This window comes from Rhipicephalus sanguineus, chromosome 7 (assembly GCF_013339695.2).
Source record: "Rhipicephalus sanguineus isolate Rsan-2018 chromosome 7, BIME_Rsan_1.4, whole genome shotgun sequence".
Lineage (NCBI taxonomy): Eukaryota > Metazoa > Arthropoda > Arachnida > Ixodida > Ixodidae > Rhipicephalus > Rhipicephalus sanguineus.
Window position 1 is genome coordinate 96,900,212 of NC_051182.1, and position 19,113 is coordinate 96,919,324.

At 47.5% G+C, this 19,113-nt stretch overlaps 1 protein-coding gene across 1 annotated transcript in view; it reads right to left on the reverse strand.

Annotated features, from left to right (window-relative positions):
* LOC119399617 (integrator complex subunit 7) overlaps positions 1-18,077 on the reverse strand; it is a 49,537-nt gene extending 31,460 nt beyond the window's left edge. Inside the window, exons 1-6 of the mRNA XM_037666419.2 lie at positions 17,944-18,077; positions 17,547-17,823; positions 16,053-16,236; positions 10,147-10,350; positions 7,217-7,339; positions 6,101-6,215 (exon numbers count right to left, since the gene is read on the reverse strand). Of these exons, the coding sequence (XP_037522347.1) occupies positions 6,101-6,215; positions 7,217-7,339; positions 10,147-10,350; positions 16,053-16,236; positions 17,547-17,823; positions 17,944-18,040 (1,000 nt within the window). The 5' untranslated portion in view covers positions 18,041-18,077. The remainder of the gene's footprint in view (positions 1-6,100; positions 6,216-7,216; positions 7,340-10,146; positions 10,351-16,052; positions 16,237-17,546; positions 17,824-17,943) is intronic.
* Positions 18,078-19,113: the final 1,036 nt, after the last annotated feature.

Sequence of the window (19,113 nt, forward strand, 5' to 3'; positions counted from 1 at the left end):
GCGTTTGTATGTGTGCATGCCTATATACGCAAGCAAAACTGAAAAATTTCGGGGGGGGGGGGGGGTTTGAACCCCCCCAACCCCACCCTTGGCTACGCCCCTGCTCGGAGCCGAATGGTGCTACGTATTCTTACGCTCGGATCTTCGGCAGAGGTGAACTTTGCTCCGGTGATCGCGTCGCCGAGCGAGCACGCGGCACTCGAAGGTTTGTCTTTCGGCCGCATCCCTTGGCAGCGCGTAAGATAAACATTGCGAATGGTGAGTATACTGCTATCGTGTCATATTTTAGACGGAGAGCCTGTACAACGGAAACCGAAAGCGATAAATATACAAAAGGACGAAGCGGCGGCTTCGTCCTTTTAAATGTCTATCGCCTTCGCTTAGGAATCGCAAGGCGATTACTAAGATGAAAGCATCGCATGTTGAGCTCGATGAAAGCATCGATGAAAGCATCGATGAAAGCATCGCAAGTTGAGCTCTCAGCAAGGTTTGAGTCTACAATCTCCCTCAAAGGTACGCGCACGTTTCATCTTTTCGTGCCATCATCACTGACCACTCTTAATGCCGGGCTGACCACCTACTCAGCAACACAGGCATTTCAAGTGGCGAAGACCATACGTCGGCAACGGAAATAAGAACTGCAACCTCCGCAGAGATCGAAAACACAGCCCAAGCTCTGCGCCTGTCGTACGTGTGCATGCAGTGACGTGGCAATGAAATAGTGCTCTGCTCCGACTACTAACCGGCAGCCTTTAGTGCCCTTCCCAAACATTCTGCCAGCAATATACACTGTTTGCAAGTTTTCAGCAACGTGAACACTCACAGCAGCACACGATAGTGCCACCCGCGTGGGCGCTGCATACTTCCGTTGCCCCAAGGAACAGTGGCGGCGCAGTGAAGCGGACTTACGGGCCCGCGCCCAGGCACGCCGCGAATGCTCAACATAAATTTTTGTTTCTCGCCAAAAACAAAAAACACTCCGATGAAACTTTCACAAATAAATCTCCTTTGTTTACTCTTCCCAACGAGACCAAGCGTGCATTTTTACTTGGACTGCATCACCACTCTACATGTGCCTGAACGTGGAGCATTTCACACATTTTTCAATGTTTGCGCCCCTTCCACTTCGAAACTACTCGGTCATCGACTTCAATACTTTTTTAACACGCTTACTGCCAACTATCCAGCCATGTAATATAGTCCTATTTTGTCTGTAATATTCGTAGAATTTTTAAAAAATAATCAAAATGGGCGCAGAATTGCAGCATTGCTTCACCACAAAGCACATCGTGAGACAAAGTAGTGGTCGTCAATGGGTAATAATAAGATAGTGCCATTCCTTTTCAAGTAACCAGCAGATATTTAAGGCGTTCCGTAAAGTATTGTATTTTTTAGAGTATTTTTTCGCAACCTATGTTTCACCCACTACGGCAAAATTCAAATCGCTGTAACAGACAAGAAAAATTTTTTTTCCAAAAAATACTTTCCGAAGGCAAATAGTGCACTGATATGAACGTCCACAATTTTTTACAATACAATTGGAGAGGGTCGAGCGCAATGTCTGGGACGTTTGGCGTGGAATGACCCTTGATCATTTTTCGGCCGCGTTCTTGTAAGTTCCAATCCCTCGTCGCGCGCAGGTGACGAAATTGCGTTGCTCTAGTTCATTGCGCAGCGCTTGTCAGTTCACCGGTATATTTGACGCGCGGTCCGCAGATTTTAACGCATGGGCTAGTGTTTTTCAAAGAGGCTGATTGCCGAGGGCACCAAAATGAGAATTCGAAGTGACTTGGCAGTCTTGTTGTAATGTTTGCATTCCCTTCCTTGTCTCTTCGCGCACGATGGCATGCGGGCCCGCAAAGCATGGCCTTCGAGATCCGCAACCTCGTGACGTATTTTTAGTGTTTTCGGTTTGAAAATGCTGATCTCAGAGGCTACGCTTTTTTTCGCATTTCTCGCCAAAGTAGCGGCTGCCTTCTGCAAAGCCACAAGTGCCATCGGTATCGCCAACATGTCGACGGTGGAGAAATTTTTCCTGCAGCGTTGTCTCTTGCAGAATGTGTACTGTGTACTTCGCGCTTTGTTCTTGATAAATCGTCATTCGGGAGTCAAACTAAACATTGTCCCGCTCGTAGCGATAAAAATGATGACCGGTGCTTGAAACGACGTCAAGTAAAGCACCGTCGTGCACTGTTTCCTTACGAGCCTTGGTGCCAGGTGACGACTTCGGGCGCGTCATGACCGCCGACTACGGCGTACAGTGCGTCAGTGAATTTTGCGACTTAGCGTTTCCGGGCGCTGTATCGGACGGGAGCACAGCGAGTGACTTCATCGGTGCAGATAACGACGTAGCTGTTTCTGACTGCATCGATGCCGAGATCATAGCTGACGTTGCCGGTGCTGCGGAAATGGACCCGTGCGGTTTGAAGATGCCAGCCGCCCTTTACCGCGCTACAGAGCTCGCATCAGCGTTCAGCGTTGATCACCGCTGTTGTGGCGGAAGGTGCTGAATTTACTTATTTGGAAAGCTTCAATAATATTGACGATGACTTCATGAATTCACGGCGCGCAAGAAGCAAGACAAGTTGACGGACTTTTTTCATGCGAAATAAAGTGCGCTAACTTGCAAAAGAAGTTTTCGCCTTGTTCTTTAGCATATGTGAGCGAATCGTCATGTTCGCGCTTTTTACGATTTCAGAAAACTGTGTTGAGGCCTGCAGTGCTTTAATTAAAGCCTTAAATACGCATATTTCGTATTTCGAATTATCGATATATCGAACTATTTCGCGATCCCCTTCGAGTTCGATATATCCGGGATCGACTGTACTTCGAAGTGAAATTGCAGAAAAAAAAGAGAGGATTCCTAAGCATATTCTTATGAGATAGCAACATGAAAGTGTTTCTTTTCACTAGGTTAATAAAGCGTAGGCGGGGTGGTGTTTCATAGCTGTCTTATCAAGAATGAGGCAATGTAGAGGCTGAATTGTATTTATGTACATGATTTGTTGCAACCAAAGTGTTGCCAACAACACTTCACACGTGATAGGCAAAGATGCCATTTGCTCAGCCTCTCCTCCTCTTTCAACTTCTGTGGAAGCCCAACTGATGTGGCAGACAAGGGTGTGCTCCCTTCAAGTCCGGATTTCCAAATCTGCCTTGTAGACGTCGATATATAAGAACATCTGAAATTTTGGATGCTAAAATGCTTCGGCTTTCGATTTTTAGGACTTCCTGCCCAAATTTCAGGTCAAAAACAGCATTGAGCCTCCACCTCTGCCTCATCTTTCATCTCCATGTTGGAACCAGCGTTTTCTTGAGTTAATACAATTGCGACCGTAGCGGAACTTGAAAGGCAGCTTTGCCGCAATACCGGGGTGTGATGAGCTGAAGCATATTGAAAATCTAGGGACCACTTCCAATCGCACGTTGACCGTCTCTTGGCTAAGTTTGACCGTAACGGAGCTTGAAAGGCAGCTTTGCCGCAATACGAGAGTGTAATGAGGTGAAGCATATTAAAAATCTGAAGGGCTCACTTTCAATCGGACGTTGACTGTATTTGTTTTTGGGAAGTTCGAATAGTAAAATTCCAGTGCAAATCGAATCGAATAGCAAACGCTATTCGAAAAATATTCGACATTTTGAATATTCGCACACCCCTAATAATTAGCCCATAGCATATACCTGCGTAACACACTTTTAAACTACAAAAGGATTAATAATAAGAATAATAACTGTCGGGGTTTAATGTCCCGAAAACACGATATGATTATGAGAGGCATTGTAGTGGAGGCCTCCGGAAATTTTAACCCCCTGGGGTTCCTTAATGTGCACCTATATTCTGAGTACACAAGCCTCAGGCATTTTCGCCTCCATCAAAAGGCGGCCGCCACGGCTGGGTACAAATAGATTAATCGATAGGCAGGTAACACGTACACTTAACCTTAATACGTGGCTTCACGGCAGTGCAGATTTCGCCTGAGTAGACGTTTTTACAAAACAGCGGCCTCCCATTGCAGTGAAGCCACCTTTTCAGGTGAGTTACAATCGGTAAAATACGCCTATACATTCGTTTAGAGTGCTGCAAAATCTCAGAAATCTTAAATTAGTGTCAAAAATAATTCAAACACTGCAACATTCGTTCAACTATTTGAAGCGCCTGTACGTTCACATAGGCCAGGGCTCCATGTATCAGTATCCAGACACAAAGTGGCCAAAATCACGGAGGTCTGCTGATTGCAGCACCACCTGTCGCTGGAGAAACAAACTACAAAATGGAATATCTCACGCTCTGCGTCGTCTACAACCAAAAGTGTCGCCACATTCATAAAGGAAACAATGCGTAATGCCAGTGTCGACACTGCACAATGTGAAGAGTGGCGCCACGAAACGCAATACACTCAAACCGCATTATAACAGTCACATCTGCCACGAAAATAACTTCGTTATATTCGAAAATTCGTTATAAACGTTTATTTTAACACTGCATATATGACAATATTTTTTATTTACTTCCTTATATCCAAAAATTCGTTATAAACGTTTATTTGTAACACTGCATTTATGACAACCAATATTCTTTATTTACGTACATCGTTATACCCGATAATTCGTTATATCCGTGTTCGCTATATCGAGGTATGAGCGATGTGCAATCAGGCTGGCTGCACATGTTCCTTGTCTATCCACTCATTCACTTTGTTGTTTAGTTACACAATTTCTCCCAATAATCTTACTGCTTCTGCTCGCTACAAAAACAAATGGATGTTAATCACTGAACCTTCTTGCTGTCAGCTTGTCGCTTTTTGCGGCATTGTATTCAGCGATACACTCGGACCATTATGTACTGCAGTTTTGATAACCAGCTGGTAAATAAATTCTACCCGCAGTTCATTACACCGGAGCAGTGTCAACCAATGTGAACGACAAGGCATGTGAGACGAGTCAGTGCCTCCTAGAGGCAAATAACAATTATTGCAGAGGCCACGCCGTCAAGTGCACATGTGAAAATGTTTAGAACACCCATTTCAACTTTCTGGCATTCGTTTTGCAAACGAGTGCTATCAACAGTGCTCCAAATGAAGTAAGGTCACCCATTGTCCGTTCTAACTGAACATTTATAGCAGAAAAGACTGCAGTAGAGAACTGGACATCAAGGGATCACCTGTTCAGGTACACCTAAAGAATTGATCATTGTGACATCCATATTGATCATATAATAACCCACACCTTAAAGGGACACTAAAGGCAAATAACAATTTATGTCAGAGTGAAAGCTCAATGTATGACAACGTCTAAAATGGCAATATTATCAACAGCAGTGCCCTAGTTACCGAGGAATTAAGCTAAATGTATCACACGATGAGCGCCACGAGTGGGACATTTTGGAAGTGATCCCAATGACGCAAGAGAGTCCGACTACAATTAATCACTCCTAATCAAACTAGCTGCAATAAAAAAAGAACCTTCCGTGCATCAAGAGACGTAACAAAATGCGGTTCGTTCGTTTCTGTTTGATTCATGGAAAAAAGAACCTTTTTGGCGTTGCCATGGGGAACGGCGCGCATGGTTCAAAGGTTCCGTTTTCGCCGAACTGTGCTTCACCCGGCGCCCAGCTTCGCCCACGCAGCCACGTCTCAGTGGTAGTTTCGGTATCGCGTACTGCCGCGTGTGTTTTGCGCGCTGGTGAAAGTTGCTCTGACAGAAAGTTCGACGAAATGCTGCATGCATGAGATGTTGCCGGATGCCCGAATGGTGCATGCCGCCAGCGCACGCCGCCGTGCAGTAAAGGCGGGCAACGTTGGGCACGGCAACAGTGACGTGAGAAAGACCGCGTTCAGGCGGATGATTTGAAGTGTGCTAACGCGATGTGGACCACTAAAACATGATTTTATTTCAAAATAAGCACTTCCTTGGCACAAAAGTAGCACTATGAGGTTTCTGGACCGCTATTTCAACAATCAACGTGGACTTAATATTTGCCTTTAGTGTCCCTTCAAGCAATACCCCCTTGGGGTTTTCAAGAAAATAAAAATGAATGAATGAATGAACATTTAAGGGCAGATAAAGAGCAGTAAAAACTAGAAGGACACAAAGGTAGTACCTGGCATCAGGTCGAACTTGTCGACGGCAACCGACTGGGCCAGCAGCACCAGCACGGACAGGGCCCCACACTTGAGGTTCAGGTAAGGGGTGCTCAGTGCATACTGTACCACCGCCTGCGCAACAATCGTTTGAGAGAGATCAGTTCATTGTTACGTGTGCAATGCTCTGATGGATCGGACAACTGTCCACAGAACAGGCTAAAAATAATTTTTACAGAGAGGCTGCATATGGCTAGGTTCTGGCAGGTCGCGTCTGCGGACAAAACAATGCATAGAAGAACAATTTTTCTGTGCCGCTCACCACCACTGATAACACTTTTAGAAGTGTCGCGATCGCGATGTCGTGTCGTGTTTAGTGTCGTGTCGCGATGCTTCCCGCCAACGTAGGCATTGCGCTAGGCCTGTTATCAGCAGTTGCCATCAGCGCTGTTTTTAAGCAGTTGATATCCATCACCCTTCTTTCGTCCAATATAGATTACCTTTTGCTTAACTCTTAACACTCCTTGCACGGTATGCAGCTTTTCTTGCGGTCTTGATATTGTTTAGTACTTACACTAAAAATTTTTTCCCCATTTCTTATATACTCCTTTCGTAACAGTGATTAACATAATTGCTTGTATAAATATTTCCTTGTTACGCATTACTATAGTATGTAGAAAACGTAAGCATCTTACTTTTGTATTTTTGATTGTCTGTTGCATATATTTTGATTTTCTTTTCTTGTATCTGTATTGTCGCATTTAGTTTATGTAGTTTTCCAACCCCGAGCAATGTATAGGTAGGGGAGCCTTTGTTAGGCAGTTACATCTGCCTTTAGCCCCTTCGACCCAGCAAATGACTGTCTAAATAAAATTCAAATTCAATTCAAATTCAATATGAAGCAAGTGTGGGTCAAACATGCTCATGAGTGATTGGACCCCTCTTTTCACACTGACCAATACTGCAAAAGGGTCCAAACTTGAGCTTCTCGGCAAACTCATTGTGGAAAACAGAGCCAAAAAACGAGAAAAGAGAGAGAAACTGGACAGTGCACGTGCGGTCAGTCTATCTTGTCTTGCTTTTTCAAGCTGTTCTGACACAATGACCGACGCGTCATGCGTTCGTAGGCCACTCACGTGCACACTGTCGGTATCCCAGAGGTGGGGCTGCTCTGTGGCCAGCAGGCACAGGTCGTCCAGCGCTTGGGCCTTCACACCCTCCCGGGGGTCATCCCTCAGGTACTCCACCAGCGTGCCGATCTGATTTCAAAAACAGTTCCACACTCCTCTCAAGATCAAGCTCAGAAGGAATCGTCAATCTATCTGTTCACTGGGCTGACGTGTGCCCACGAAAATGAGTAAGTATAACTCGAAGCACAAAGGCAATGGTGAGCGCAATCACCAGTCGTCCGGAACCTGTCCTGTGAGTTAAGTGCGTCAGAAATTCATACGGGATTCATCGCACATTGCAGCACAATCGATAGTGTTCTGACACGTTCCAAAACGTACAACGCAGTTCACATTTTGCACACAATTCGATCACAAAATATTCTTCTTTTCGGATAGAATCAGCCACAACAATGGGGATCTTCGATTTTCGGACTTCTGGCAGTTCTCTGGCAGCCAGAGCTAGCCAGAGGGTCAGCTAGCTAGTTCCGGTCGGGACAGGAAATAGCGTCTTCGTCACGTGTGTGGGAAGTGTGGGAAGCCCGAGACAACCCGAAGCTGCCCGAAGATTGCAAAATCGAATGCTGGGACAGCCAGCGTAAACGTAAACAAACGCTACCGCCATGGAAGCAAACGAAACTTTGCGCCGCGTGCGCGTTGGCTTTTTCTGCATTGCCCGCTTCAAAATATGTGGCTAGGTTCGCTGAAGAGCTGAACTGATGTTCTCGAGCATGCGCATTTGGGATATGATCACGTATAAGTTCGCAAGATCATGCGCAACTCGCCCCGTCCGCGAACAAAACAGCCAGCTGGCGCACGGCGCCACGAAAGCGATGCAAAGTGAGCTGCCGCGCTTCTAGCGGCTTAACCAGCTCACGTCTGCTTAGTACATGTAACAGTCGCTGCACAACACTATACGAAAATCTCGCGAAAGTGATCGTGTCCCCAAAAGAGCTCGAGGATCAATCGCGTACCAGCTTGCGTTTTGTCATAACTTGAGACATGCGGCGGTATTGGTACCACGAGTGCGCGTTCTTCGACTCGTTTTGGCAGATGTTGCCTGAGCCTCTCGGAGTAACTCTTAAGTAGCACTCCAAAAATCACATGTAGCTCAGCTTTTATTTGAGCTAGTAGGTGATAACCGCGTACATACTGCATAGCATTATTACTAAGAGGTGGAAAAAGACAAAGCCGACGATGAAATACGCAAGAAAAGGATGTATACATTTCTAAATTGATCTCCGTTTTTTCACATCGACGCGTCGTAGCATAACATAATACCATACCTCATATGCTGGCCCGTAGATCGAAGTACGATCGCAAGCCGTTCGCGACCAACGAGCACCACACAAAAAACAATGTCGCGATCGCTTTTAGCCAACCAGTGCATTTTATCAACATCGAAGACCTAGTTGAGTTCTGACAGGGTTCACGCACGCAAACATACGACGGAGCGAAAGTGCACAGAAAGCACACACGACACCACAATCGAATACTACTACGAAAAAATTAACTCGAAAGGGGTCTCCACGGGTGCGTACGAACGTGTACATAACTTTTGGGAGATGTGCACGACGCAGTTACAACGCGACAGTACGCCGCGTTGTTCACGGAAGGAAACTTCACGGGGCACATAAGAAAAGCAATAAACATTAGCTCCAAATGCTCGCCGCCACTCGTAATCGCATCATCTCGCACGGCGGAACGGCGCCGAGCGTAAGCACAATCGAAGGTGTGTAGTCCCCAAGCGCCCGCATTGCAATCCGTCGAGTCCTCACAAAGATGGCGGCGAGCGCGTATCGTCTCTTTTCGGCGTCTGCTAGCCCGAAACCTTCCAGAGAGCTTCCACGACTAAATTGTCCTGGAAGGTTCTCGCGACCCTCGGGCTCCCCGCGGGTCGCCAGAACCGTCCAACCCGAGAAAAATGAACGCCAACCGGAAGTGCGCCGCGGGGGGGACGGAGCAACCCGAGAAAAACGAGCGCGCTCTGGCTGGCTCTGGCAGCCCGCGGGTAGCCAGAAGTGGAAAATCGAAGAGCCCCAATGAAGAAATTCCGAATACATGTGGGCACATCTTGTGCCGAGCAATAACATTGCAAGGACGGTTAGCCAGCGAGAAATGTTCACTGGAAGAAAGATGAACAATGTACACATTCTAAGCATTTATTTTCACGCAAGCACGTAAGATTGCATGGTCGTGAGTGAAAAGCGATGAACTTAAAGGTGGCATAAAAAAACTGTCAAAGAAGGGAAGGAGAGGAGGAGAGAAGATCAAATATGGCGACAAACTGATAATAATAAATACTCAAAGGCTACCAGCTTCTTAAGACCTGTACAAAACAAACGAAACATTACGTACAGTTGAACAAGCGAACTGCCTGAAGAGTTTAGGTCCATTATGACAGAAAAAGCCAAGAGGTAAGCCTCAATCAGTCCTGAGCTGTGACACCCGTCATTAGACGATGATACACTATGGGTCACAAAAATTGCCAGCTTTTACTCAAAGGCATTGTCTCAGAAGGCTGCATGCTGAAGGGCACCATCAACAAACAGTACTGAGGCCATTGCACCTCCATGGTGCATGAGACGACACCAAAGGCAACCCGCAGGCATTCAACAAAGAATCAATATGACGAACACGGATATAACGAATTATCGTTTATAACGAAGTAAATGAAGAATAGTATTGTCATAGATACAGTGTTACAAATAAACTTTATAAGGAATTTTCGGATATAACGAAGTTATTTTCATGGCAGATGTGACTTTGGTACAATGAGGTTCAAGTGTACGCAAGTTTACTTTGACGTTTAGTGTACGTCCCCCTTTAGTGTGGTTTGCACGCCACTGTTCACAAGAAATGCTCACAGGCGAATGTGCACAAGGCAAGCAGAACCGTACCTGGCTGGGAATGTGAGTGACGGTGGCGGCAGCAAGCCGGGTGAGCACTCTCAGCGTGGCTTGTACCAGGCTCTGGGACGGGTAGCGGGGCAGCAGGCGGTGCAGGCACTCGTCCCGCACCAGAGCGGCCGTGGGGGCGTCCTGGTGCAGCCCCTCCAGCACACCCAGAAGGCGAAGCTTGGTGTCCACTGGTGTCGCCAGACCCTGGATGGATGTGTGTAGTACCTTCTGACTGCATGCACTGTGACTGAAGGCATACATAAACGCACTGGCATGACACTAAACCCACTATGTGACCTCTCGAACCAAATCTTCAGTTACCCCTGTCTCTGTCTTTAACTTGCTTCGCGAGGATTAACCCCTTTATTGGCTCTTTTCTTTCCCACCCGCACGAACTGTACCATAATAATAAATAATGTAAATAAATAAAATAAAATAAATAATGGCTCAATTTCTTTTGCCATTGTTGCATCTCTACATGTCCTCTATGTGTGAGCACCTGTTATCGCCTCATCTGGCCTGCCTGCACAACATCGGTCTTTCGCTACTAGTACATGTTCTTAGTCATCTTCCTGCCTCTTGGCTGCCTATAAATACATTTTACCCTTTTCAAGAAACATTCTTTTTTGTTCTGTTGACTACATCGATACCTTGCTGGTCCAGCGCTGCTGTGTGCATGCCATGGCTATGCTACAGCCATGAACTGGTGAAGTTAATTTTTTGGAATGCAGGACTGGCTATGAAAAGCCTGCGCTAAAAATAATCGTTAATTTGCTATTTTACATATCTACAGTCAAGCCTGACTATATCGAACCCGTTTATATCAAATTATCTCGTATATCGAACAATTTCTAAACACGGTAAATTTACATTGAGAATATATAGCAAAAGTTACTGTAACATCGAACAAAAATAGCAACGACAACCGATATATCAAACTCCAAGTGCCTCAAAAGTGCCCCAGCAAGTTGACTTTCCCTCGCGGTGGCGGGGAAAACTGCCGGCGGCCCCCTAGAAAAAGTGGTTTAGACCTGGCTGTGCACAGGCAAACACCCCCCATGCACAAAATGATCCTGGCCTGCTCGCAGCGCTTACAGCCAATCAGAGGCCGTCGTGCTTTCTCCGAGGCACGGAGGCGGTACAAGTGAGCGCCATTTTTTCTTTCTTTATGCTTGCGTGCCTGCTGCTGCCTCTTTTCCTCGAGTCCTCATTCAACGTGGTTCATGCTGGTGGTGTTGCCTGTTGGCACTCTGTGAACTTTCTTGGCGCGCTCTTGGCGAGTTTGCCGCGAAACTCGAAATCATAAATCGAGTCGAGCGCGATCAAAAGAAGTCCGATGTCGCCGCCGCGTACAAGATTCCAAGGAGCACCTTGAGTACTATCCTGAAGAACAAGGCAGACATCAGGGCCAAGTCGGACAAAAGGCCAGGTGCCCGTGGCACCCCGACGTGTGCGCACTACTGTGTACGAAGATGTCGAGGCGGCCGTTTACAAGTCGATCTTAAGCAGGGAGCTTAAGATCGACTTGCTCGGAGCTCTTTCTATGCTGAGTAGATCGTGGGCAGATGTCACGAAGGAGACAATCCAGAACTGCTTTAGGCATGCCGGCTTCCGCATGCCTGGTGATGACACCCCAAATTCCGATGACAGCACTGAAGACACCGCAGGTGTTTCCGCCGAAGTTTGGAGCGAGCTGGCAGAGTTCCCGGGTGCTATGGACGGATCGACATTCGACGAGTTTGTCAGTGCGGACGATGATGTTGCCATCATGGGTGAGCTACAAGATGAGGACTACGTTGTAGACGTCGTGCCGACCACGAGCCAAAGCAACAGCAATTGGCCTCGAGGCCCACCACTGGAAACGCCGGCGCCACCGTCGGCGTGACGTGCTTGGCAGGATCACGCGGTCTCAGCGGCCGCGTCGGCTGCTTGTGGCGCACTGCCGCGTGCTTTGAAAACGAGTTTCAAGTCCCACATGCACTGCGGTCTGTTCAAATTCGAAAGTTTTCTCTCATTTTCTACTCAATTGAAACCATTGTAATAGAGTGGCTGCCTCCAAAGGCAACGAACATGGGGCTCTACCGCTTGGTGCCGCAGTGCCGCACTTACGCAAAGGAGCCCAGTGTCAGCCTGCACACTGGTAACCGCGGGACAAGAAACAGCGTGAAGCATGGGTTGTAAAGCTAAGAACCGGCAAGTAGCCATCCGCTACGAGTCTTGTGTGCAACAAGCACTTCCGTGACGAAAACTTTTGTTACTGCGTCGGGCCTGCGATGTTCGGTGAGTAGCAGACAGCGCGCACTGAGACGATGGCTCACGCGCGCTTCCCGCCGGCAAATGATGCTTATCTGCCACAGGACGGTAAAAGCGCTACCTTTTACCATGTGCGATGCCATCTCAGAACCCTCCAATGCGACCTCTTGATCGTCGGCCCCGTGCTCAGCGTCCACAAGATCGGCTGCAGATGTGCAAGTCATTGTTTAGATACGTTAAATTAAAAAACGCACAGGGTCCCTTATGCATTCGTTAAAGATGACTAGAAGGCGAAAGCCATCTTCTTGTCAGTCGATGTACTGATTCTTCCGCGCCCCCCTCCAAAAGCGTTGTGCACCTAACGCGGTTTTGCACGGCGTCCGTGACCGATCACGGAGGCAATGCAAAGCGACCATGACGTGTGAATACGTCATCATGTGACGTCACATTACATGACGTCATAATGACGCTACATATTTTGGCGATCTGTGACGTCATGATGATGTCATATGGTGACACCATCACGTGACGATTATTTTTTGCATCACTCGTGTTGACGCCGCCGACGCGGGACGCCGACGGGCAACCCTCCCATTTGATGAGGCATGTACTGCTTCATAAGCTACATAAATTTTGCATTGCCTCCGTGATCGGCCCACCGATGATCCGCCCACCGGCCAACCCCATGTATTTTCTTGGAGCCTCATTTCTTTACGTGGGAAAGATGCCACCTTGTTGGCGTTAGACACGACACTGCTGCCAAAATTGCTGTGGTACACGCCAAATAATTACTATCCTGTTTTGCGGCTGCTGGTTGCTGCAATACCTTCTATTTTATTCACCGCTATTTCAAGTTCATGTGGGTCCTAGTTCACAGCCGACGTTTGCAGAACAAGTCCGGCAAACGTGACTGTATTTTCCTTTTTTTCCTAAGAGTCGCGTGCTACTACATGCTCGGTCTCGTAGACTGGTTCTCCTTCCACCAGCAATCTCGAAGCGGTGAAGCTTTGGTCTATGAATTTGTTGATCACAGTGAGCGGCAAGTTCACTGGAATGCAAACGGAACGATAATTAAGGAGCATTAAAAAAGGCGTCGCATTTGCTCACGTTTTGTGTGAGCACCAAACGAAACGAATGCGCTGAATAAAGAAACAGAAGCAGCGGCATTTGCCCGCTGAGAAGACTGATCAATACGCAGTGCGAGACAACTTGTCAAATGACATTGAAACGTACCCGAATTTAGACCGAAAAAGAAAAAAAAAAACACTGAATCGTCGGGACGGCAGACCACGAAGTTGCCATGCGCACCGAAGCCGCAGTTGCAATGAAATTGTTTTTGAACTGCTCTGATAGCGTCCGCGCAACAGTAGTTGTTTGTGTACTCACAAATTCTCATATTTTGCTGCCTAAAGTTCACAGCGCGGTGCCAAAACGCGCTCGTAGCAAAAGCGAAACCATCAGTATGAACATACATGCAGACGCTCATACATGCAGAGGCACCGTCAGTCGTCGCGAACCCGTGCGATCGCTGGCTTGAGGCTTCTTTCTGTTATGCTCCGTTTGGTTATACAGGCAGTCTACTCTAACCAGATATTTCACATAGTTTGCACTCAGCGAAGGACTACCTTCACGCAAGAAGCCGGTTCAAGGGTCTCCAACGCGGTGACAGCGTGAAGCGGGTGCTCGGTTTTCTGCAAAGAGGCAGCGACTGTAGACTATCTTGTGCTTTCAGTTCGTCGAAAATGATTATCTTGACAGTAAAGAACACAGTTCATTTCGAAAGTACTTACAGAAATGCCCTGGAGGGCTTCCGCGAGGTGTTTTTGTACAGCGCCGACAGCAAAACCTATGGGGAGCGCGCCGGCGGTATCCTGCCTAGCACGCAATCGAGGCGCGTCCGATAGAGGGCGACTCCGTAACTCCTCGAGGCCAATAAGGAAATTGACGATGGCTCGTTGCCTACATCCTCCGAAGTGATTAGTGCACTTGCGTTGGTCCGATGCTATTGCGTGAATATGGAAGGTTGCGGCCTCAGCTGCTCCGACTCGTTGGACAACGTGGAGGCGTGCGTGCTGTCGCAGGCAGCGAAGTCGTTGAAACAGAAGAAAATCCAGGACTATTTTGTTCCAAAGTAGGGCACGCAAGTAAGCCACCATATTAATAAAGTACTTTTCTTATTGGTATGTGCCTTTGTGTCATCAAATCCTATAGCGGGCCTATATTGAATTATGCCATATATCGAACTAATAAACGTTTTTTGGCAAGTTCGATATACCCGGGTTCGACTGTACATAATGAATAAAAAAAACAATCCTCTGATGACCTCTGCTTTTCAAAACCATTCAGAAAGTGGGGAAATAGCCGCCCATGGAAAGATGAGCTCTCTGAAATGCCACAAGCACTGATGACAAGCTGAGGTCGTCAAGAGACCTTAATTTAAGTTAATCTAAGAGCAAGCTTTAGCTCAGCACCTCCTAACTAAATACGTGAAAATGGAGACATAATTTTGGGGAGAGTGTGAGTCAGATCATGTATGCAAGCTTTGGGTGGCAATGGTCGTAGCTATCAAGCACAAAGGTGTCTACCTGTTCTGCAGGTAACTTTCCATGGTTGCAAAGGGTCATCGCTTCTTGCACACCGTCCTTCCACGTTTCCAGCGTTGACAGTCAAGTAATCTCAAAGTTTAGGAGACGTGCTGATGCGGGAAACAATGTGATGCCTCCTGCATCACCTTGTCTCCCGAATCAGCTTATCTCAGAGCGAGAAAGTTCCATCAGCAATGTGATGCAACTTTTTCCAGAAAGGTGGTCCGCGGAAGTGTGAAATTTTTTTCTATACAGCTCTTCATCAGTCCTTAAAAGTTTTCTCAGAGTGGTGCACAGGAACTCAGAGTGACTTAAATGTAGTTACACGTTTATAGTTTCCTTCAGAGCAACATCACAGCAGACTCTCAGTAAACGGAAATCTCTTCAACAGAATTGCTGTTTAAACGGAACAACTGCCTCTAATATCAGGGGCGTAGCCAGAAATTTTTTTCGGGGGGGGGGGGGGGTTCAACCATACTTTATGTATGTTCGTGCGTGAGTTTGTATGTGTGCGTGTATATATACGCAAGCAAAATTGAAAAATTTCGGGGGGGGTTCGAACCCCCCCAACACCCCCCTTGGCTACGCCCCTGTCTAATATGATTGGTTTCATACTTGTATTCTGCACCACTGGTCATCTCTCAGTAAACGGAACTCCTGTTAAATGGAACACATTTTCCTTGTCCCTTCAGGTTCTGTCTAACAAGTCTACTGTATTCACTTGCTTTGGTCGCACGTGCATATTTATAACATCATCAGCTGCTTCCGTATCAAAAAATGCATAAGGTCCACAGTCATGAGCTATTGTATTTTTGCGATAGCAGTTATGAGAACACTCAAACAGCAAAGTGGCCGACATCGTCCAGGTGGTGGTCTGTGGAAAATCCAAAGAGTGGTAAGGCCTTAGTGTGCCCCACGTGTGGTACACTACGGAATCAACAGAAAAGCATGTCGTCTTGACATACGTGTGAGGGACAAGACTTGAGTGCACCCAGGCAGGTGTATGCCAGGGGTATCCCATGGCCTGGGTATGCATACAAAGACTTGCAGCTGATCTGAGTAGGTTACCTGGATCATCTGTCCAATACGGGCACACATGTTGGCCGCAAACGCCTTGGACTGGGCAGCAAAGCGTGCAGCCGCAAAAATGGCCGCCTCCTGCTCCACGGCGTCGTGAGACTCGAGGCTGCTGCGGATGCTGTGGTGCAGGTCCTTGCGCTCGGCCACAATGGCTGCAATGCTTCCCAGCGTCCTGGAAAGTTTGGCAGGATTCAGCTGCTGGCCAGAGCCCACCTGGTTTAAACAACACTAAAGGGGCCCCACAACACTGTACGAAGTTGTCATGGAATGACTACTACTGAACTCTATCGCTTCACAAATCTCCTGCCCAAAAATTTTAGATGCATTAGCATCGCTATGCCCACTAAGCAAGAAAACTGTATCCATCCGTCCATCTCTCTTATCACATAAGACAAATCACTGTAAGAAATAAATGTATAAAACAAAAATGTTTTTGGCATTGTTGGGTTTTGAACCTAGGGCCCCAAGGTCTGAAGTGAAGTATGTTACCCACTGCGTCAGACACCTGTATTGACACTGTGTGCCTTAGAACGCCAATCTAGGGTGAGGCATTAGTGCAGGCCTGCATGCACCCACTTTTGAAGTGGAAATGTCGCAGCCTTCTAAAGCTGTACCCAACTGTACGGGTAGCGATTCATCAGCTGTGGGAATTATGCGTATTGTCATGACCGGTGCGTAATGGAACACCTTTTGCAAAACAAAGGCCACTTTCTGTTGCTTTGTGTGTTTGCATCTCCTCTCATACGCCGGTGGTCCCAAAAGAGTCAACTCACATTAATTTTCTCCCACAAGGCTGGGTTGCATTGACCGAAAGGTAATATTATTGAATGGTGAGAAAAAGTGACAAATAGATCTCATACTATGAATCAGCCTGCTGGACATTATTTGAGCTGGTGAGACTGTATTTGGTAAAGACTACATTAATTTCCAATTGGTTTTGCTCTTAATTGTTGGTTTTTGCTGAGGAGTGACTTCAATCACACCACTTATTCCACAGTTCAGCCGACTGCTACAACAGAAAAAGCATGATGTCGGCTTCTTTGCATTCTGCACGGCAGCTCTAACTTGAAACACGAACCGCTCTGGTCTTCTGGCTTCAGCCACTATAATAATGCAGGTTTACATTACATTTCCTTTCGTAAGGATAAAACGAACAGGAAGGCCGCTTTTTTTATTCTAGACGCGCAAATGTACAGTCGTTAATAACAGCAGGTTCGGTGTGTTTCTGCATTCATCGCCTTTCAAGTACACGAATGCAAACGCGCATTCACTTTCAATTACAACAATGCAAACGCGCATTTTGCGGCTACCTTGAGTACATAACTTTGCATGACGTCGTGAAGCGTGATCTGGCTCGCACGACTGCGTGCACACAGAACTCTTTCACGAGAGCGGTGTGGGAGGTTTTTGTTCACAAGTACAGCGCGTTAGCCAAGACAGAAAGGCAACCTGTTTTCGGGACAGGTGGACAAGTCGTCTCACCTGAGCGTGAGCGCTCTGGCGACGGGGTCGTTGCTGTACATGACGGAGAAGATGCGGCGCACGAACTCGTCGATGTTGAGCACCTTGTCGAGGTGCCGCTCGCTTTGCTGCACCACCTTGAGCACCAGCATGCGGAGGAAGTTGCTGCCCACCCGGAACACCTCAGCCAGCTTCAAACAGGCCGAGTTGATGAGGATCGGGAACGGGTATTTCTCGAAGAGCCGCGGGAACCGCACGATCGTCTCGCATTGCTCGCCCAGCCGGCCCGAACGGAGTCCTGCATAGATCCAGTTTGATGATGCCGCCCGCAGATGCCGGCGCCGGCTTGAACGGCATCATGAAAGTTCGGCGCGTTTCTGCGTAAGGAATAAGTATTGCGTATCGGTTGTCCGCAAACCTTTGTCGAGTTCTGTCAACGCTGAATTTGCGTCCTGGTCCGTTTCGGTGAAAGTAGCGTCTCCGAAACCCAGCAGTCGCTGACCGGCGGACGCCATGATGGTGACGATGACAATAAGTACGTTGTTGTCATAGAGAGTACGTTGTTATGTTTTGTGTGTGTGTGTGTGTGTGTGTGTGTGTGTGTGTGTGTGTGTGTGTGTGTGTGTGTGTGTGTGTGTGTGTGTGTGTGTGTGTGTGTGTGTGTGTGTGTGTGTGTGTGTGTGTGTGTGTGTGTGTGTGTGTGTGTGTGTGTGTGGTAGCAGTGCCTCCTCTATAACTAAGTTATAGAGGAGGCACTGGTGGTAGTCATCATGGTTCGGTCAGGTTCGGTGGTTGTTCTAGGGTACCCAGTAATGCCATATGCAGCAAAGCCGAGCTTGAAGATGGCTTGAGGCTTTGAGGTACACTGTACTCTAAACTGTACTTTGAGGGGACACGTAGCGTGCGTTGTTAGAAGTCCTGCCATAGGCACCGTGCTCAAGTTAGGAGCCGCCACAGTCGCGCTGGCCTCCAGCGCCTCCATTTCAGCACGCCGGAAGACGTCGAAATCAGACCATGGCCTCCGAGATGGAGGGCGCGCGGCGGCGCCCTCCATCTCGGAGGCCATGATCAGACACAGCCCGCCTGTGTTGCCGTTCCGCGCGACACCGGCAGGTCGGCAGTACCAAGCGACTGCTCCATGTTTTGCCGTTTGGCGCGCCAAATTTTGAGTCCTATTGGCTTCCTTTCGCTAGACGTTTAGCTCCCTCAAACAATACGCAATGTCGCGTACCACGGAAGAGTGACAGACTGTGACTGGCTGAATTTGTGGGCTGTTTTATGTTCTGTGTTTTGTCTCTCTCTATCCGCTTATTCGTCTCCATCTTTAAATCTCATTCATCCTGTTCCCATGTGTAAGGTAGCAATTGACCGGTTTTCCTAAACTGGTTAACCTCCCTGCCTTTTTTAAATGCGAAGCATTTCTTAGCGAACCTCTAGCACTTTGAGCGTTTCTATCTACGTATCTATCTATCTATATATCTATCTATCTATCTCTATCTAGCCGCCTACGTCTGGGTGCTCTCATGATCGCCTCCTTAAGTTGGTGTAGACCAAAATTTGCATGAGAGGGTAAGAGGATTTGACGAAT